Genomic DNA, 19345 nt, shown 5'->3' with positions numbered 1-19345 from the left:
TTTAATTGTGTATAATTCTAATTTTATTACCTCTCATTAATCGCAATCCAGACTTTAAGCATTTTATTAGCAATTTGAGGTTTGATATTTTTGTTTAATTCATTTGGCGCTTCGGTGTCGAAGAAAGCTCTCGGAGACTTGGACTGGAGTGGGGTGTGGGTTTTAGGGTTTCTCGAACTCGCTTACTCTGGCTCCGTTCCTTCTCTCAATCGGCTACGCTCTCCTCTGTATTTTTAGGGTTTAACGCAAAGAAATTGAAGCATGGAGATGGATACTTCTCCAATCTATTTCGACCCCCAAGATCTCAGCAGCAGGGAGCAGTATCGTCGCTACAGGTTGAATGCCCGACGCTTCTCTCATAGTTGTTTTACGGTGATCTTTGTTAACTTTCGCTTAGGTGTATGCTTTCAAGACTAGGATTTTGGTGCCATTTTTAGCTTTTGTATGAAACGGGGCTAATTCTCTGCGTGCAATTGCGTCACTAGTTAAATTGCAGTATTTTCCTTTTCTAGCTGAATAAAATTCTCTTCTTTTTCATGAGAAAACTGGAGCACTATCCGCACATATTCTTAAGAGAATCGTGTACGGTAAAAGAATGTATTAGATTCTCCAGAGTTACACAGAAAGCAGATGTTTAGGCTGGTTGAGACAAAGGTTGAAATATTGAGAGATAATTGTAATTCTTCAGCTCAAGGCAACGGAATAGAGTTTTTTGAAACATGTATCCACCTCTAATGAGTTCCCATCAAATACTTACAGGTTTATATCCTTTGCACTATTTCGGAGAAGAAAGGCCCACCGATCAAAAATGGAATTGGCTTTCTATTCCTTAACCGCATGGATTCTCCCTATTCTCTACTCCCTTTTATCTCTTTGCATGGGCCACTTAATAACACTCTCCTTCACTCAAGTTGCAATTCCAATGTCACAGCCTAGCGTATGACACAAATCTATCCCTGGAACCTGTCATAAAATATATTTTTGGGCCATCCTAGTGTTGTGCCTTACATCCTTCTAAGGTGGTTATACCTCTTTAAGACTTTATTTCATTAAGTTCCTCTCCTTTGGGTTTTGCATCTGTTGTTATTGCAATTGGTAAAAGAGCCACCCAAATTGTGCAAATAAAATAAAACAAAATTGTGGTGTTTCAACTTTCAAGTTTATTTCACATGAAAAATCCTATTTGGAACTCATAGTATATCGAAGTTTGGATTCAAGTGGAGTTTGAAAATTGAATCTAATAGGGCTAGATCATTGATATAGCTATTGTAAATGTACCTACATATGCACTGTTAAAATGTAATTCTGCCTAGACACCAAATGCTAGCTTGTTAAAGTGTAATTAATTTGTACATCTTACCGAGTCAAACCACTAGCGGTAGACTCGATGGTATACTTTTCTTTGTGTCATCACACCTTAATTCTAAGAGTTATTTTGTTTCTGTCATCTAATACAGAAGACAACCACTCTGATACACATGATTGCTTATTCTTTTTTACAGGAAAAGACAATCCACCTCAAATGTGTCTCCTATTGCAGGACAGTCAGTGTCAAAGTTTTCTGAGGCAAGATTGTTATATGAAGGAAACAATATTCAAAGACGCCCTAATACTGCACTTGTACTTGAGGAGATCAAACAAGAAGTAGACAATTTTGATGCTGATGCTTCATGGAAAAGACGAACATCAATTGATAGTCATGTAGTATCTGAGTTTAAATTTGGCTCTGATTCAATCCGTCAAGGAACCCATTCACTGAAACTTATAAAAAATGAGGATGATGGTCTGGGTGAAAGTGGCGATTCAACTTTTAGGTTGTTCGCCTCACTCCTTGACTCTGCACTTCAAGGTAAAATGATTAGCAGTATGTGCAACATCTCACAACTGGATATTGCAGCAATTTCTGTATTAGGCTTATTTTGAGTAATTGACTAATTATGCTTTCATGTCAACCATACTATTTTTCTATTTTTTTGTTAAGGAGAAGCTATTTATCATGGTGGCAAAATTTCATACAAATTTGTCTTGTGGTCCAAATCAGGACCACTCTAAAGTTCTAGTTGTTCCCTTTGGTAAAGTCTGTAAATGCATTCATGCAAACAGAGCAATGATAAGAAAGATAACCTTGGATCTATTTTTCGAATCTAATGAAAAAATATTTATAAGCTAATATTTTTTGTGTTCTATCATGGATGGTTGAGAGTTTCTAGTTCTTTCATACTTATGCGGTAGGCAATAAAAGTGGGCAATAGGTTATGAACTACTTCATGCTAAATTTGATTGGAATTATACATGTTGCAACCAGACTTATTGATTATGTTACATCAATTCACTTGGAGTTGGAACCTATCTAGTTTCCTTGGAAACACTTGTGTTCCTTATCTGCTTCTAGTGAATATATTTTGCATGCTTCAGGAACCATGATTGTCAGTCTGTGCTGGAGGACATTACCAGTGTGTGGGTGCATAGATGTAACATAGCCTAAGAGGATTTAGTAGTGATCTTTGTATTGACAACATTTAGGTTGTCTTTCCAAACTCTCAGATAAAATCATATATTAAGGAATGAAAATAGACATGCAATTTCTTTTAGGTTAGCCTATTTTTGCAAAATTGTTCACTAATTTCATTGGTTCAGTTTCTTTACATGGCATTCTGGTCATCTAATGTACTATTACAAACACTCTTTATTGGTCTATATATCCTTTAAGCTTGTTATATGTGCAACACAGGTTTGATGCCCTTTCCTGATCTCATTTTGCACTTTGAGAAGGCATGTCGCAGTGTTTCTGAATCTATCAGGTTACTTTACCTCCTAAATTTGTTCTGTCAATGCATTATGATAAGGAAAACAGTTTGTTAAAGGTCCATGCAACTTTCTGTTGTAATACTGAAGACCTCGGTTATCTTGTCTAACTCCATCTATTCCTGTGTACTTATTGGAGTTGACTAATAAGTACACATGTTTGAACATATTTTTTGTAGAGAACTATCTGCTTATAGCTGTTTACATACTCTTTTATACTGTGCCTTACAATTGATCTTTGTTTGTAGGTATGGTAGTACTGGCAGGCATAGAGTAGTGGAGGACAGATTTATGCAGCAAAAGGCTCGGCTATTGCTTGATGAGGCTGCATCTTGGTCACTTCTGTGGTATCTGTTTGGGAAAGGAAGTCACTCTAACATCCTCAAAACAATCTGAGCCATTAATCTGTATAGTGATTTTTGTATTGTATTTTTAATGTCCTTCTAACCTGATTTGTTTCACTATTTCATTATATTTTCTTTGTTAGACTATTGGAAATCAGAGTCTAGGGATATTTTTTGTGCTTTGTTGGGGAAAATATTTCACATTATTCAATTTTGTTTTACTCACAATGATATTTATTTGGATTCCTCATTAATAAAGTCATTTAGCACATTCAATGGAATCTTTGAAGTTGTCATATAAAACATTCTTAATATGGGAAAAAAGTTTTCTTTCTGAACTTTCTTATATGGGCAACCTAACTTTTAGTAACTTGTTTCTTTGCCTCCTACATTGTTTCAGTGTCCATATGGTAAGCATGCTTGACTCCTGTAGTCTAATCAGGCCAAAGTGTGAAAGTGTTTCTCTGTTTAAATTCAGTTCATACTTTTTGCTCAAATATACATGATATTTTTTCTCATGTGTAAAACTATATTCTATTTAGTGCTGAATCTATTTAGCTTCACTGAGGAATTTATTGGCTGATTCGTTAGTTTAGGAAATGTTGTTGGAGAAACACAGGGACTAATGCAGTGATGGATTTGCTGAATAGATGTATATGAGGAGCTGTTAGTGTTGAGCAAGAGATTACAGGCACTATCATATACTAAGATTTAAATTTGCTAAGATAAATTGCTATATTATGAGAAGGAATATCAATAAAAAACTGTAGTACAAGTATACAAATTAGAAAGGGAACATTTGCATAGTTGTCAAGGAGAGAAGAAAACATAGTGCAATGTCATGATGACTTATTCCATGTATGGTTAACATCACAATTGATTGTTACATGGTTAGTTTCCCGAGTTCTGATTTAGCATAAACCCAAAGCTGCTAATAAGCTGAATATCTATCATACCAGTCAATTTTTATGTAAACTAGTTGAATTAATTTAGTTTTTATGACACTGTTCTTTGTGGGCTTGTGCATTTACTATCCTAGTTTCTTTGGAATGCTATGTAATTTTTTAAAGCTACCATGTTTTGTGGTCAACTTTTTGTTTTTTATCCGTTTTTGTTAATACCGCTTATCTATTTATTTCATCCATTTTAAAATTAATAAAATATATTAGGTCCTGGAGTTGTTGCTATTCCTTATTTGAATCGATTTTTAACAATCATGCAGGAAATGAAGAGCTTCCTAGAAAACTACTTTTGGTAATTCTGACAAACAAATCTGTCTTACAAGTAATTTTGATTCTGCTCTATTTGAATTGTCTGATGTTATGTATGGGCTTCAAATTGTTTTGTAGTCTCCACCAACTTCACATCAGCGGGCCTGCCAGTTTGTTATGATGGATCACACAGCACAGTTATGTGTTCGCATCATTCTTTGGCTCGAAGGCCTAGCTTCGGAATCTCTTGATTTGGCAAAAAGAGTATGCTGTTTTTCCTACATCTCATTACTGTCTTATGCAAAGGGATTCAAAAAAGAATGACAAGCACATGAAAACTGAAAATAATGTACTCTTTTTTTTTGTCTTTTTATTTTTTCACTCCATTCTGCCCTCCTATTCAACCACCCAAGTACAAAAGCCACAAAGTTAATCTTGGTGGTAAGTGCCGCTGCAGGTGTTAATGATACAAGTTAAAAAGGTTGAATTTAGTATTTTGGCTTTGATTCTGACAGGCTATTAGATTCTGCGATAACTGTCTAGCATGCCTAACCATCCTTTCATATGAAAATATAATCAGAAAACTTCCTGTTAAATGCTCTCCATTTTAGAATGCATCAGCTTATCTTTATTGTTTGTTTTTGGCAATTTGACAGCATATTTTGTTATAGATGGTTGATTGATGGTGGAATGTTTTTTAAATTTTGAGTTAAAGGTACAAAGTGTTCAATGCTGATTAGCATGATATATACTTTCATTCCCATTTACTTTTGGAATTGCTTGTTTTTTTTATAGAAAATCAAAGAGGTTTCCAACATGGTATTGTTGCTTTTCCATTATGTCATGTGATCTCTGATTCATGCCAATTTGCATCCATGTTTCTTGAAATGCTTAAACAGTTATTTTCCATGTAAACCAGTTCTTCTATATGTTTCATGGTTTAAACTGTTCCAACACTTGACATAGGTTCTCATACAGGCAAACTAACAGACCATATATTGCATAAGGTGCTTTTATTTTGTAATATATATCACAATTTAAAAGTATGCTAAAAACTTATGGTTGTTTAACCTCTACTTTGGGACTAAGTAAATTATTCTATTTTTCAGGTGAGAGGGTCACACGTAGGTTCTTATTTTCCTAGCTCTGGTGTTTGGATACATACACAAAGGTTTCTGAAGAATAAGAGGGATGATCCTGCTATAGTCCATCATGTTGATTTTGATGCCCCAACACGTGAAGTAGCTCAACCAATTTTGGATGACAAAGTACTGTAGTTTTTTTAAAACATTATCTGTTCATGTGATCATATTTCATGATAGATAGTAATGTTTAGATGATGGTTTTTTAATGGCCTCAGTTAGAAGGGAAGCTTATTTTTTAGCCAATATTGCAGCTTAAAGTGGTAATGTTTAAGGGATGATTTTTTAATGCCCTTAGTTAGAAGGGAAGCTCCAGTTAGGCGGTGTGAAAATATTACGCACATAAACGAGGACGTGGTAATATCAGCTTAAAATAGTAATGTTTAAGTGATGGTTTTTTAATGCCCTTAATTAGAAGGGAAGCTTATTTTTTAGCCAATATTGCAGCTTAAATTTGTATTATCTATCATAATGGATGACTAAATGTTCTTGTAATTTAAACAGAAGCAAGATGAATCTTTGCTAGAGGATATCTGGACTTTACTTCGAGCTGGAAGACTAGAAGAAGCATGCGAGTTGTGTCGTTCAGCTGGACAGGTCTTCATCATTATGCTATCTTCAATATTGCGCTAAGTCATTTTCTTACAAGTTATTCTCTTTTCAATTTTTTCTATTCAGCCATGGAGGGCTGCAAGTCTTTGTCCTTTTGGAGGTCTTGACCATTTTCCATCTGTTGAAGCCATGCACAAAAATGGAAACACAAGGCAATTGCAAGCTACTGAATTGGAAAGTGGCATTGGGCACCAATGGCGCCTTTGGAGATGGGCATCATATTGTGCATCAGAGGTTTAATCTTTCAAATTTAACAGGGATAATTATAATTATAATTTTTTCCTTTTTTTTCACTATTCAAATAATGAGATCACAATCCATGTGTGTAAAGCACTCAAGTCTAGTACCATGTTAGTAACTAGCAATGTCAGTTAAACCCATTATTTCTGAGACTGTCTCATTAATTGGTTTGGAAAAAATATCTGCAATTTATTTTTCAAAATATATGCATGCATGCTAAGCTTCTTTATAACAACATTTAAATGAATTGACAATGTACTTCAGTGTGTGTATTTATACTCCAAATGTAAATAGTGCTTGATTGTTACAATGCATACTCAGCAGTTAGTTCTTGTAAACTTGAGATCGTTGAGGTAAAAACTTAATCTACAATTTTAGAGTCTGTAAGCATCATGTCTCTATGTTCTGTGTCATACTAGAACAGACCAATTGTTTGCCACTTGCTCTTTGATGATGTATCATATCCCTTTTTTGTAAGTAGGTGTCAGAATTTATTGGTTAGCCACTTATCCTAAAAGCAAGCTTGAGTTGTTAGGAAATAGACCAATGTATAATGAACGATTGCACTTATCCATGTGGAACTAATGGCTCACGCCCATCATGACTCAGAGGTACAGACCGATTTTTAATACCATGTTGGAATTGATTGGTTAACTATTTATCCCATAAGTTCTACCTATTAGGAAATATATCAATTTATATTATATAAGACCAATGAGTGTGGAGCCTCCTAGCTTCAACATTAGGATCCAACATAATCTTCATCAGAGAATGTTCAGATGTTGATGTTCCTTATAGAGCAAGCCTTTGCATGGAGTTTTTCTTATAGCAGAATATCCATTGCCTTTTGATAATATTTCCTAAGATTCTGCATGAAATAACCTACAAAATCAACCACAAATGAGATATATTGCCTAGTAACTATAAAATAGATAAGCTTACACACAAATCTTAAGTGAAAAATACTACCATTTTATGGCTATAGATTAAGATTTGGGGGTAGGTTGAGTATCATCAATTCTGTATCCAAGGAGATCTGTTTTTATGACAGAAATATCTTCTGAATTATAAGCTACTTACTATTCTATGAAAATAACACAGATTAATTTGCCTTCAGATATCTTTCAACTTCTAGGATATCTTGCAAATCACTACCTTATAATATTATCAATATCATCCTTTGGAACTATCATACTGGGGTTGTCTGATAAATACTCAGCGATCTACTTGCTGCAATGAGACTGAAGTGAGCATCCATTTGAAATATATTTACAATATGCATCCGAGGAGTTTGTTTAGGATTAGATTGTTTTCTTTGTGCTCACATATTTTAATTTACCATCTTGTGGTTTGCTCCATATCAACCTATTTGGAAGGGTCACCATATAGAAGCATGGAAACATGGATGTTGTATATGCATGAGGGGGAAAGCACCAAGCAGATAAATGGAAGCATTGGATAGAGAATAGACCAAATTATGGAAGCATGGAAATGTGGATGCTGCAGATCCATGAGGGAGGAAGCACCAAGCAGAGATAAACGGGAGCATTGGAGAGAGAATATACATATTTTACTTTCCCTTCTTGTGGTTGCTCCATATCACCATATAGAAACATGGAACCATACCAATGACTGAAAAATTATGAGACTCATCATGAATAGACAAAAATTTTGCCATTTGGTATGCTTTGCGCTTAAATTTCAAAACTTTAAGATCAATAGAATGATATACAGTGTCTCTCACTTGTCCCAGAAAGTGGTGAAGTACTCCTGAATATGGAAATCCTCCTATTTCAAAAAATATTGAGGAGAGGGAGAGGGGTGACAATCAGGTGATAGTAGGGCAACACAATCAATGGCAACAATGGCTGGGAGAAGAACAAATGAGATGCTTTGCAACTAGTTGTAACTAGGGTTTATTATATTATTGTTGAGATTACTATTCAAGTATATACAACACGCAAGACTACATATATTAATGACAATGTGAGACTTAAAACCATCATTTTTTAACAAAGATAATGCTCTTTTGATGCATGTTTGTGCTTTCTAGGTACCTTCTTTATTAAAAAATTTCAACTTCTTTTATCTCACATACTATCATGGTTTAAAGTTTCATACCGTGCCGGGTGAAACGAACGAAATTTACCATTGTGTTTGCTGCCCCGCACCACCCCGCTGCCTTCGCAACCCCGCGGGAGGTTGATGTGGTCCTTTGCCATGACATCCCACAACCCCCATTGTGCTCATTAAAACTTAGTCTTTAATCAAACTTATATTAATAATTTCAACTCCTAGCTATAGTAGAGATAATTTAAACATGCTTAATCAAACACAATAAAGTTATCCTATTAATTTAATATGTATATTATTTATTTTATTTCTAAAAAATATATAATACAATATTTATTTATTTATTTATCATATAGAAGCACCCTGATCCCATATATATATATTTATTATTTTTTAATATTTAGATTAATTTTTTTTATTTTTAATTAATATATTTTATATTTAAAAAATATCGAAACTATATCGGCATGGTACGATATCGAAACCATATCGTTCTAGTATAAACCGAAACTCCGATACGGTTTGAGATTTTAAACCATGCACACTATATTGGAGTTTATAAAGTGCTGGAGTTTGGACTAGAATGGGATCATAGCACATGCTCTTTCAGATGTGGCCATGTTCATAGACATGTTGGTAGACATAGAATAGCATATACTAACTTATAAATGCTTGGCATAAGTTATATGTGAATAGCAATGTCTAAAATTGTCATGGTTTTGTGTTGTCCACTTATTCTGTTTTTGGTACATAATTTCAGAAGATTGCAGAGCAGGATGGTGGAAGGTATGAGATGGCTGTCTATGCAGCACAATCTAGTAACTTGAGGCGTTTGCTGCCAATCTGTACTGACTGGGAGGTAGATTTTTGTGCATACTTAATGATTTTGCTACTTCTGTTTCATCTTCTTTCAAGATACTTGAGTATTAGCTAGATGTTTTTTATTTTTATCTCTTGGTTGTTGTAACGTGTCATTTAATTTGTAGCTTTCCACTGGGATTAGTAGTTTCCTTGCTTTTCATTGTCTAGAAGTTTTTAGTTCATTTGAATTTATTTGTGGTTATAGTCAGCTTGTTGGGCAATGGCAAAGTCATGGCTTGATGTCCAAGTGGACATAGAATTATCTCAACCTCAACAAGGTAGAGTGGAAGGCAAACAGTTTGGAGATGATGTAAATGGGTCTACAGTAGAAAATTGGCCATATCATGTATTTGATCAGCAACCACGGGATCTTCCGGCACTACTTCAAAAACTTCATTCAAGGTTTTATGCTACCATGCCTTCTCATTGTAACCTTCATCTTCTGTCTGATCTCTTTTTTTTTTTTTTTTTTTTGTAACTGCAGTGAGGTTGTTAATGAAACAGTTTCTAGAGCTTGCAAAGAACAACATCGGCAAATTGAGGTAAGGGATACTGATTTAAGAAATCTGTGCATATATTGAAAATAATTTAATGATAATTGGAGAAAGTGAAGATGTAGTTGGTGCAGTAGTACTCTAGGAATAAAAATGCACGTGAAGATTGAATACATTCAAAATGAGATGAAAGACAAGTAAGCTATTCAAGCATACTACCATTATGCTAAGCTTGTTCTCAAGGAATTGCTCTGCTCTAGCAATCTCAAGACATGAATAATTTTTTTGAATATGTGAAATAGATATAAGTTGATCTAGAAGTCTCCAAAAGCATGCTATTTTATTCTAGGAACTTTCTTGTTCTATAGAGGTAGAAATAGTCAAGTTCGAACTGATCTAGGATTGACAGTCAGTCTGAGTCTTATATGTTGTTATTATAAAGCATAAAATAGAACACATGGGCCAATGGACAAATATGAAAATTCTAGAAGCTAGAAAAGATATTGTCGGAATAGATAATATTAGTGCATTCATGGTTGGAAATCTCGTGCCATACCGAACGAAATGGGCGAAATATTTCGTTCCGCTCGTAGACCGACACTGGCACCCTCAGCATGAGTCTCATGGCAGCGGCGGAAGGGTTGGTGACCCTATTGGCCGTGGCGGAGGGGTCGCGTGACTCTGTCAGTCGTGGCGGAGGGGTCATGCGACCCCGTCGGCCACGACGGACGGGTCGTGCGACCTACGAGCGCAAGGCATCACGACCTGAGGGGAGTTGGATATTTTTTAATTAGAAGTTAGGGTAATAAATTAAATCAACTCCTAGCTATGATAGGGATAATCTAAATAAGCTAAATTAAATCCTAATAAAATTATCTCATTAACTATATATTTTATTTATTTTAATTTAAAAAATATATAATAAAATTTTATTTATTTATTTATTACGATTCCATATTTTTTTATTTTTTTTAAATTTTTAAATGTTTATGTTAAATATTTTATTTTTAATTAATATATTTTATATTTTAAAAATATCGAAACTATATCGGCACGTCACGATACAATACTGAAACCGTATTGTTTCGGTCATAGATGGAAATGCCGATATGGCTTGAAATTTTAAACCATGAGTGCAAGTCATCTTGTTCACAAACAGGGTCAAGCTTGACGATTCTTTTCTTTCCTCCAAACCTGTTGTTAGATTTATAGACTTAAGATATCAAACACATTGCAAAAGATATTGACCAGTTATAATAATAATAGGATTAGGAAACAGATCATACCAAAGAAAGCCAGACAGGAAGAATCAAGAACAATTGGAAGAAAATTAGTAATGTATGTGGATGTTTATTTTTCTGTAGCATTGGGTTTATTCAATTATATTCGCCCGAGTCTCTAATTAATTCTTTGCAGATAAATCTCATGCTAGGAGATATAGGACACCTTCTAGAGCTACTATGGGCTTGGATATCCCCTGCAGAAGATGATCAAAATATTCTGAGGTTCTCTCGTTCACCCAGACAGATATTTTGAGTGTTATAGTTTTATTCTTAATAAAATATTGCTACTCAGGCCTAATGGAGACCCTGAACTGATTCGCTTTGGAGCACATGTAGTTCTGGTTCTTCGTAATCTACTTGATGATGACATGAAGGAAGCCTTCAAGGAGAAGCTGATGGTTGTTGGTGATCTCATACTTCATATGTAAGTTTGTATGTGCTCTTACTTCTATGTAGATTTTACAAATTAGGGTGCTGCTGTTGCTTCCATCACCTTCTTCCACTATATTGAGCACCATGACCTCCACAAATGTCCTATGGAATTACCTTAGGACGATCTCTACACATGTTGTATTTGACCTGTGCCGCATTTCAACTTGGGCTTGGATCCATATTCGAATTGATTTCTGGAGAACTTGGTTTCTGTTATTGTTCCTGAGTTGTGGACTTATCCTTTTCAGAGACGTTGCTAATTGAACCTCTTCTAATTTTTTTGATGACCTTAGTGAGGAAAAAGGCTAATCATTTCGTGATTGTTTGCATAAACAATTAACCAAAACATCCTAAACTTGCATGTAATAACAGGTATGCTATGTTTTTATTTTCTAAACAACACGAGGAATTGGTTGGAATATATGCCTCTCAGCTTGCTCGTCACCTTTGTGTGGATCTCTTTGTGCAAATGATGGAGCTCAGGTTAAATAGCAGGTAATTCTGAAAGTTACATTGCCTAGTTGTTACATTTACGTTTGTGCGCTAAGGATTATGATTTGGTTACTGGAACTTGTAGATTATCTGCTTATCCTTTCAGTGATACAACCTATTTATTTGTCAGGAGAAAATGTACGAGTCATGGAATTTTACTAAACCTCAAGTGACTTAGTTGTAGCTATGTTTTTAGTATTTCAATAACTTTGTGATTTCCGATTTTCTACCTTATTTGCTTGTTATTTTTGTATGGAAGGAGCTAAACTCTCATATTCCAGTGTAAAAATAATGATAATGATGAATTCTTGCAGTTAAGCATCATGCTCATCGTCCAGTCATTTCAGATGAAAATGAATGAATCTGTCATCTTTTCTGAAGGCTTTGTTGTTTATTTATTGAAGGCTATGCGTTTATTTATTTCCTTTTAACTGATGAAAGAATTGTACTGATTTCAGGAATACTTTTCTCAGAATTAATTGTTATAATCTTTTTGCTAGGCTCTTTATATATATATTTAAAGAAGCCAGTAAAAGGATAATAGTGATGTTGAGATTACTTTCTCATTTGGGTTAATTGTTATAATTTTGAAAATTGCTACCCTTTTTTCCTTAATAAAATCTCCTTAGTATCTTTTTCCTTTCAAATTTAGACAATGTCAAAGAAAGAGGAAAAATAGTATGGTAGTTATATAGGGGCTGTCCTGGGGATACATATCCTCCATTTGTGTCTATTGTCTCCTATGCCAACATAGTCTGTTTGATTTATCCATGTGTGACATAAAATGCATGATCCAAGATTGAATTTATTATCTATAACCATCTTTTTAAACAATAATTGTAAATATATGCGGGTCTGCTGTGACCTGAATGTGTACCATTATTTCTATGTTTATTTCTTCCTTCTCTCTCTCTCTTTCTCTCTCTCTCTCTTCTCTCTCCTATCGTCCACTTATTAGCTGCTATATCTTTTTGTCATGCACTATCGGAACCATTGATGGAGATTAAAGATTTTTTTTCCGAGTGTTGATTTTGTTTTTCTGTATTTAGTTTACTGACCCCTTCTATATTTTTTTCCTCACTTTTTTGTTCTGATAGTGTTCATGTCAAGTATAAGATCTTTCTATTGGGTATGGAATATCTGCCTTTCTCGTCAGAAGATGGCTCAAAAGCTTGTTTTGAGGAGATTATAGAGAAGTGAGGCCACAAAAAACATTATTACGGTGCAAGTTATTTTATCCTACAAAAACGAGCTCACAACATCTTTACATTTAATTATTATGGCAGGGTACTTTCGAGATCACGGGAAACAAAACCTAATAAATATGATGGCAAATTGTCTGATGTTGTGGAACAGCTTCGTCTGCAATCTCTTCAGAAAGCTACTGTTATTCAGTGGCTCTGTTTCTCTCCACCTTCTACCATAGAAAATTTTGAGATCATCAATGCAAAGCTTCTTACAAGGGCTTTATTGCATAGGTATTCTTTATCTCTCACAAATCAAGCCTTCACTAGTTGACTTGAGCTCATTGTTTTTTCTTTGTCAAGAATTTATTGAGATATTTTCAGAACATAGACATGCACTATGTACTATGTTTGATTTGTCATTCTTTTTTCTTCTTCAGCAACATACTGTTCAGGGAGTTTGCGTTAATATCCTTGTCAAGAGTTCCTAAGTTGCCTATAGGACCACATATGTTACTCAGTTTCTTGGCTGAACCACTGAAACAGCCTGAAGAAACTCTACTTTCTCTTGAAGAAGATGATGTCAGTGAGAATCTGGAAGAGTTTAAAGATTGGGTATGTTTGCTCACTTATAATCTTTTGACATTGCCTATGTCAATAATTATTATTTCTGCCATGACGCTAAAATTTCTGTCTAATTACAATCAGCGTGAGTATTATGCATGTGATGCAACCTATCGGAATTGGCTTAAATTTGAACTTGAGAATGGAGCTATTCCACCTTCTGAGATTTCTTCAGAAGAAAAGGATAGAGCCATCGCTGCAGCAGTAGAAACACTAAATACGTCATTGTCACTTTTACTAAGTAAGTATATCCTATGCAAATTTTCAAGACTGTTGCTTAGCTACATGCATGATGTGCTTAATCTCAATGATATGAACATATTCATTTCTTGTTTATGCTTTGCAATAATCTTTACAGTGATTTGACTGGTTAAAACTTAAAAGTCTGAAAACTATTTGAGTAGTTGGCAAACAAGTCTTAGAAAGAAAAAGTGCTCCCATTTGCTGGTAGATTGTTGAGCGATTCCATGCAAAGCCAATGAGACAGTGGATTGGTGACAAGGCTGTGATGATGTGATTTGCAGTTCAAGCAGTGAATGAGACAGCATACGAGGTGCAACAAGATGTGAAGGTAGGTGGTTCGGCAATTCAAAGGTGCAGACATAGAGCAGGGGTTGACAGTAGACACTATGGGTTTTGGTGGTAGACGAAATGTTTTAGGAGTGCAATGAAATTTTAATGAAGCTTTAGTTTGGTTTAATCAATCCTACAATCACAATCCAATCTGATCTGACATTGACTACTGCTTGGCAAGCTTTTAAATTGGATTGCATCATAGGATCAGATAATTCTACAGTCCAGAATTTGATATTGACTCCTTTGTTATCTTTTCCTGTCAGCATAACTCTATCCCCACGTCATTTTGTTTTTTTTTAACAAATCTACTAACTCTTTTACTTTTTAAGCTGGTTGTTTTTTATTAGTGCTTCTGCCTTGTGTGATTTGGGAGAAGTGATACGAGTAAATGACAATGGCATTTGATGTGTTCTATTAAAAGGAGTTTATTCCTGAACATTGATCATCTCGGCCGAAAATGATTAAAATGTTCTTTTACATCAGAAAATTGAGATTTGACTTGTGGAGAAGTTTCTTTCTATCTATTTAGCCTCAGGTGATCAGGTCCATTTCCTTGCATTCTAAAACCCTTTGTTTGTTGGAATGAAATTGATGAGCAAACATTTGCACTCGCTGGGTAAATGTTAACAATATGGACTTGGTAACAGGTGGCAGGAACACTGGTCATTCAGTAGATACAGTGCCACACTCTAGTGGATCTATTTGACATGTAATGGATGGGGAATTGGGTGATTGCTCATTTAGATATCATAGTCAAAAGTGTGAACCAACAAATCAATTTTCATTTCCCAAACACCATCTGAGCTACATTTTTCTTTCCTGACATGTCACAAATCAACAATAGGTAGAAAGAAAAGGGAGGGCCCTAAGAGTTTGACGGAGAAATCCTCAAATGACTTTTCCAGTGGCCACATTCTTGTGGACAATGCCGTGCAGATAATTGCAAGCTTTCATGATTGGTAGCAGAAATTTGACTAGGGAATCAACATTGGATTCAATCAATCCAAGCTGAAATAAAGCAAGGCACTGATGAATTGGGTTCACTCTGATGAAGCTGCTATAGATCCAGTGATCCATATGGGATTGACTGATTACAGCAAACTGTAGTCTTGTTTTCTCTGAAATCCTTGTGGCATTTATACACTTTACTCCGTCTCAGACTCTTAAAACATTTCACAAGGTGTGATTGGTTCTGTCCTCACTCACAACATTGAGGGGTTGCTATGGAATTTATTAGCACGAGACAGAAAGTAAAGAAAATGACTGGTGACTTTTGAAATTCAGATTCTTGGTTTAAATTCTCTATAGGTTAGAGATTTGTTGGAAGTGTAATAATAAATGCTGTTGCAACATAATGCAGTAGATTTTCCTCTAGCTGAGGATGAAGCAGAAGAAAGTGCAAGAAAATAAATATTTTTGCACATGACTTAACAGTCTAATGTTTGTGTAAAGCTAGAGTTGTGGAAAGATGAAGAACACGACATTGTATGAGGATTATTTGCAAATACTATGAAACGTGGTAACTTAAATGATCAAAATTTTTTCTATGCCATTCAGAATTTTTCAAAACCAATGAGAAATTTGATTTTGCTTCAACTGATATGTTTCTGAAAATTTACTTTGTACATTATTTCTCTAGCAGCTCATATATATCATAAAGGGTTTTATCCTTCTTGCTTTGACTGATATTAAGTAAGCTTTTCTTTCTTGATTTAGGAGGAACCCCTTGGCTGAATGCAGCTCATAGTACTATGCATGATCCTACTGGGAATGTATATATCGAACTGCATGCTACTGCGATGCTCTGTCTGCCTTCCGGTGAATGCATGATCCCTGATGCAACCTCATGTACAACATTGACTAGTGCACTCTACTCGTCAGTCAGTGATGACGATGTGGTAAATCGTGAATTACGGGTATGTTTGTATTTTTTTTTTCTTTTAGGCATTTTACATTTGCAATCACAATTATGCACTTAGCTTTGTCATCTCTAGTGGTGTTTCTTTAGATTCTTAATAGAATAATTACTTTCCATCTCATTTGCAGTGCAACCTTTATCAGAGAAACCTCATTGGAAACTTGCCTTATTGTTAGTACTTTTCAAAAAACTTTGGATACTTATCAATTAGTTGTTTTAATTATTTAAGATGATCCTAATCATATTGAACATTTGAAATAGAATATGGATAACAGCCAAACATTTGAAATAGAATATGGATAACAGCCGACACTTTAATTTCTCTGATTAGTCTAGAACATTTTGGATGATGAAGTTAAAGAATGTTTTTAGTTGTAATTCAAACACAGACATAATTTACTAACTAGACTGGTTATGTGTGTTTTGGGGTGGGAGGGGGGGGGGGGGGGGGGGGGGGGGGGGGTACAAGTTGCAAAAAAAAACAACAACCAACCCCAGCAAGAAATGATCAAAATTGAGTGAAAACCTAAAGCAAGACATCATAACTTTTTTTTAATAAAAAACAGTAAAAACAATTTAAAGTAGGAATTCACTTGACAAATGATTCTCACATCAAAAATCATAATGAAATTTATACAAAGTTTTAAAGATCAAAAGAACTAATGAAAATGAATGTACTTGGAAATTGATGTGAATGAGCTGTTCTTTTAAATCATGTTATAACTTTTACTTGGTATGTAGCAGGAGGATTTAGAAATGGAGGTAAGTGCAGCTACAATTTATATATCTGAACCTAAATAGTAGGGATACAACATCTTTATTGTTGTTGGTTTAACAGGATGTGTGATAAGGGAAATATTTCACACATGGATTTCAGTAGTGTCTTTTAAAATCATTTCTGGATTTGTCTGCTCAATTCTGCAGAAACAGAATTCTGAATCTGATTGGCTTGATTTTTGTCGCTTGCTGTTGCTTGACTTGAAACAGTCTAGGTGTATTTTATTGGCATGGATAATGTGGCACATGATTCTATTCTGCCACCTAATTTCTAGTCTTTTTAACAGTCTTTTCCTGGTTTCTAACTTGTGATATAAGTTTTCAGGTCAATGTTGCAATTTCTTCAAATGACAACTATTGTGTTGAAATTGTACTTCGCTGCTTGGCTGTGGATGGTGATGGGCTTGGACTTCATGAAGCTAATGATGGTGGTCTTCTTGCTACTATTATAGCTGCTGGTTTCAAAGGTATTGGTATCATAATCCACTTAATATGCACTATTGTTCTTAGTATCTTGTGCGAACGTCAATAATCCATCTACCAGGTGAGCTTAACCGGTTTCAACCTGGAGTTAGAATGGAGATATTTCGGCTTGATGCTTGGTATTTCAAGGAAGATGTATTGATAAGCCCTGCTAATTACATAGTGAAAGGGCTTAATCGTAGGTGCTGTCTACCAGAAATTATTCTTCGTTGTATGCAGGTTAATTAGAATCTCAACCTTGATTCTTTTTAATTTCTATGCCTTGACATACTCCATGGTGTTAGAAGTCTTTATTGGTCTTTTTTGTTCACCAATAGGTGTCAGTTTCCCTTGCTGAAACGGGCAATTTAAAAGATCATCGTGATGCACTTGTAGAATTAGTTGCTTCTTCAGAATATGGAATCCTTCATTTGTTTAGTCATCGCCAGTTACAGGTATTGTCCTCAGCATTCTATGTGAATGAACAAATCATCATAGTTTGAGTTCTACACCATGAATATTTATTTGAACTGATCTTGGGTGTCACTGCCAGTTCCCCAACAAAACATGTGACAAAAGAAATTAACTGGACATATATTTTTCAGGAATTTTTATTGATCGAAAGAGAATGCTCACTATTCACAATGGAGTATGAAGAAGAGTTGTCTGTCATTAATTCTCAACAAGAATGATGTAATTTTTGGTAAGCTTTCACTCCCTAGTTATATTTTCTTTCATTATCTATGTTTCATCTCTTGTATACATATAGTTGCTTCTCCATTTCTCAAAATTATGCACGTATTTGTTAGATATTTACTGGTTTAATTTTTTTCATTAATTGTCATTTCTTTGAATTGTTTCTGGTGTGTTCAAATCATGCATTGTCCAAGTTATCTAGTTTGACTTTATTGCTATTAATTAAATTCAAAATTCCTAGCTGTTCGTGCATAATTAAACAAGTGCTATTCCAATTCCACCCTCTTTTACTCACGTTTCACAAAAAATATAATCTTTTAGTCATATGATTGTAGTTGGCAGGACTCTCTGGTGAGGGATTGGAAATCTCTTTATTCCATTTTCAAAAAGAAGTACCAAGAATGTGTTCATTGGTACTTCTCTTTGATGCATTGGTTGTATGCTAACATCTTATGAACAGTGGATTGTCCTTCCCATTTAATATAAGCATTCATGTGGAAGTTAGGATTTGATATTGGTAGGTACAATGCACAAGTGGAAGTTGGAACTACTTTAGCACATGTTTGATAGTATATTCAAAGATTTCAATTTACGAATATATTTTCTATACCTATGTCGGTTAAATATTGCCCATGTCAATTTCTTTCTGATGGTGATATTCTAGGACTTTTGCAGCACGTATAATTCTTCTGATTTTGTTCTTTGCTGTAGTTAAGTAGAGCAAATGATACTTTTGTTTGCAGATTGGAACAGTGGACGTTTTAACTCAGAAAACTAGGCATTTGAAGGTGAAAAGTGGTGAGATTAGGCAAATGAAAGGCTCATGAAGAATGGAGCAGGATCTCAAGTCTGAACAGATTCTGATTCTTATAATCTAATGTAGTCTCCAACTTGATTTTTGACTCGCAATGTTCCTAGATCATTGGAGAAGAGTGTGTATGATGTTTCAGAAATTAATTTACTAAAGAGGGGAATATGGATGGGTTTTGCAAGTTGTGTCAACAGCAATGTTATCATGTGGATGATCTTGCAATCAGACTCTGGAGCCACTCGGCTTTTGTAAATGATGTCACAAGTAGGAACAAAGATGCATTTATTTTTTGCATTGTATTTTTTATT

The 19345-nt window shown here is 34.8% G+C and overlaps 1 protein-coding gene across 1 annotated transcript; it reads left to right on the top strand.

The window, feature by feature from the left end:
- Positions 1-157: 157 nt before the first annotated feature.
- LOC141839607 (nuclear pore complex protein NUP107) lies at positions 158-19331 on the top strand. The gene is made up of 25 exons (XM_074727394.1): positions 158-335; positions 1503-1849; positions 2732-2801; positions 3054-3172; positions 4375-4403; positions 4499-4624; positions 5470-5628; positions 6007-6099; positions 6181-6348; positions 9188-9286; positions 9494-9690; positions 9773-9830; positions 11199-11287; positions 11358-11489; positions 11870-11992; positions 13087-13185; positions 13276-13467; positions 13614-13788; positions 13882-14038; positions 16090-16289; positions 17394-17535; positions 17613-17770; positions 17869-17985; positions 18136-18233; positions 18970-19331. Exons 1-24 carry the CDS (start codon positions 262-264, stop codon positions 18220-18222), a joined length of 3210 nt encoding a protein of 1069 aa, XP_074583495.1. The 5' UTR covers positions 158-261; the 3' UTR covers positions 18223-18233; positions 18970-19331.
- Positions 19332-19345: the final 14 nt, after the last annotated feature.

This window comes from Curcuma longa, chromosome 11, assembly GCF_044706935.1.
Source record: "Curcuma longa cultivar G26 ecotype Majalengka, Jawa Barat chromosome 11, ITB_CL_G26_1.1, whole genome shotgun sequence".
Lineage (NCBI taxonomy): Eukaryota > Viridiplantae > Streptophyta > Magnoliopsida > Zingiberales > Zingiberaceae > Curcuma > Curcuma longa.
Note: the sequence above shows the minus strand (reverse complement) of the source record. Positions and strands in the feature narration are given on the sequence as shown.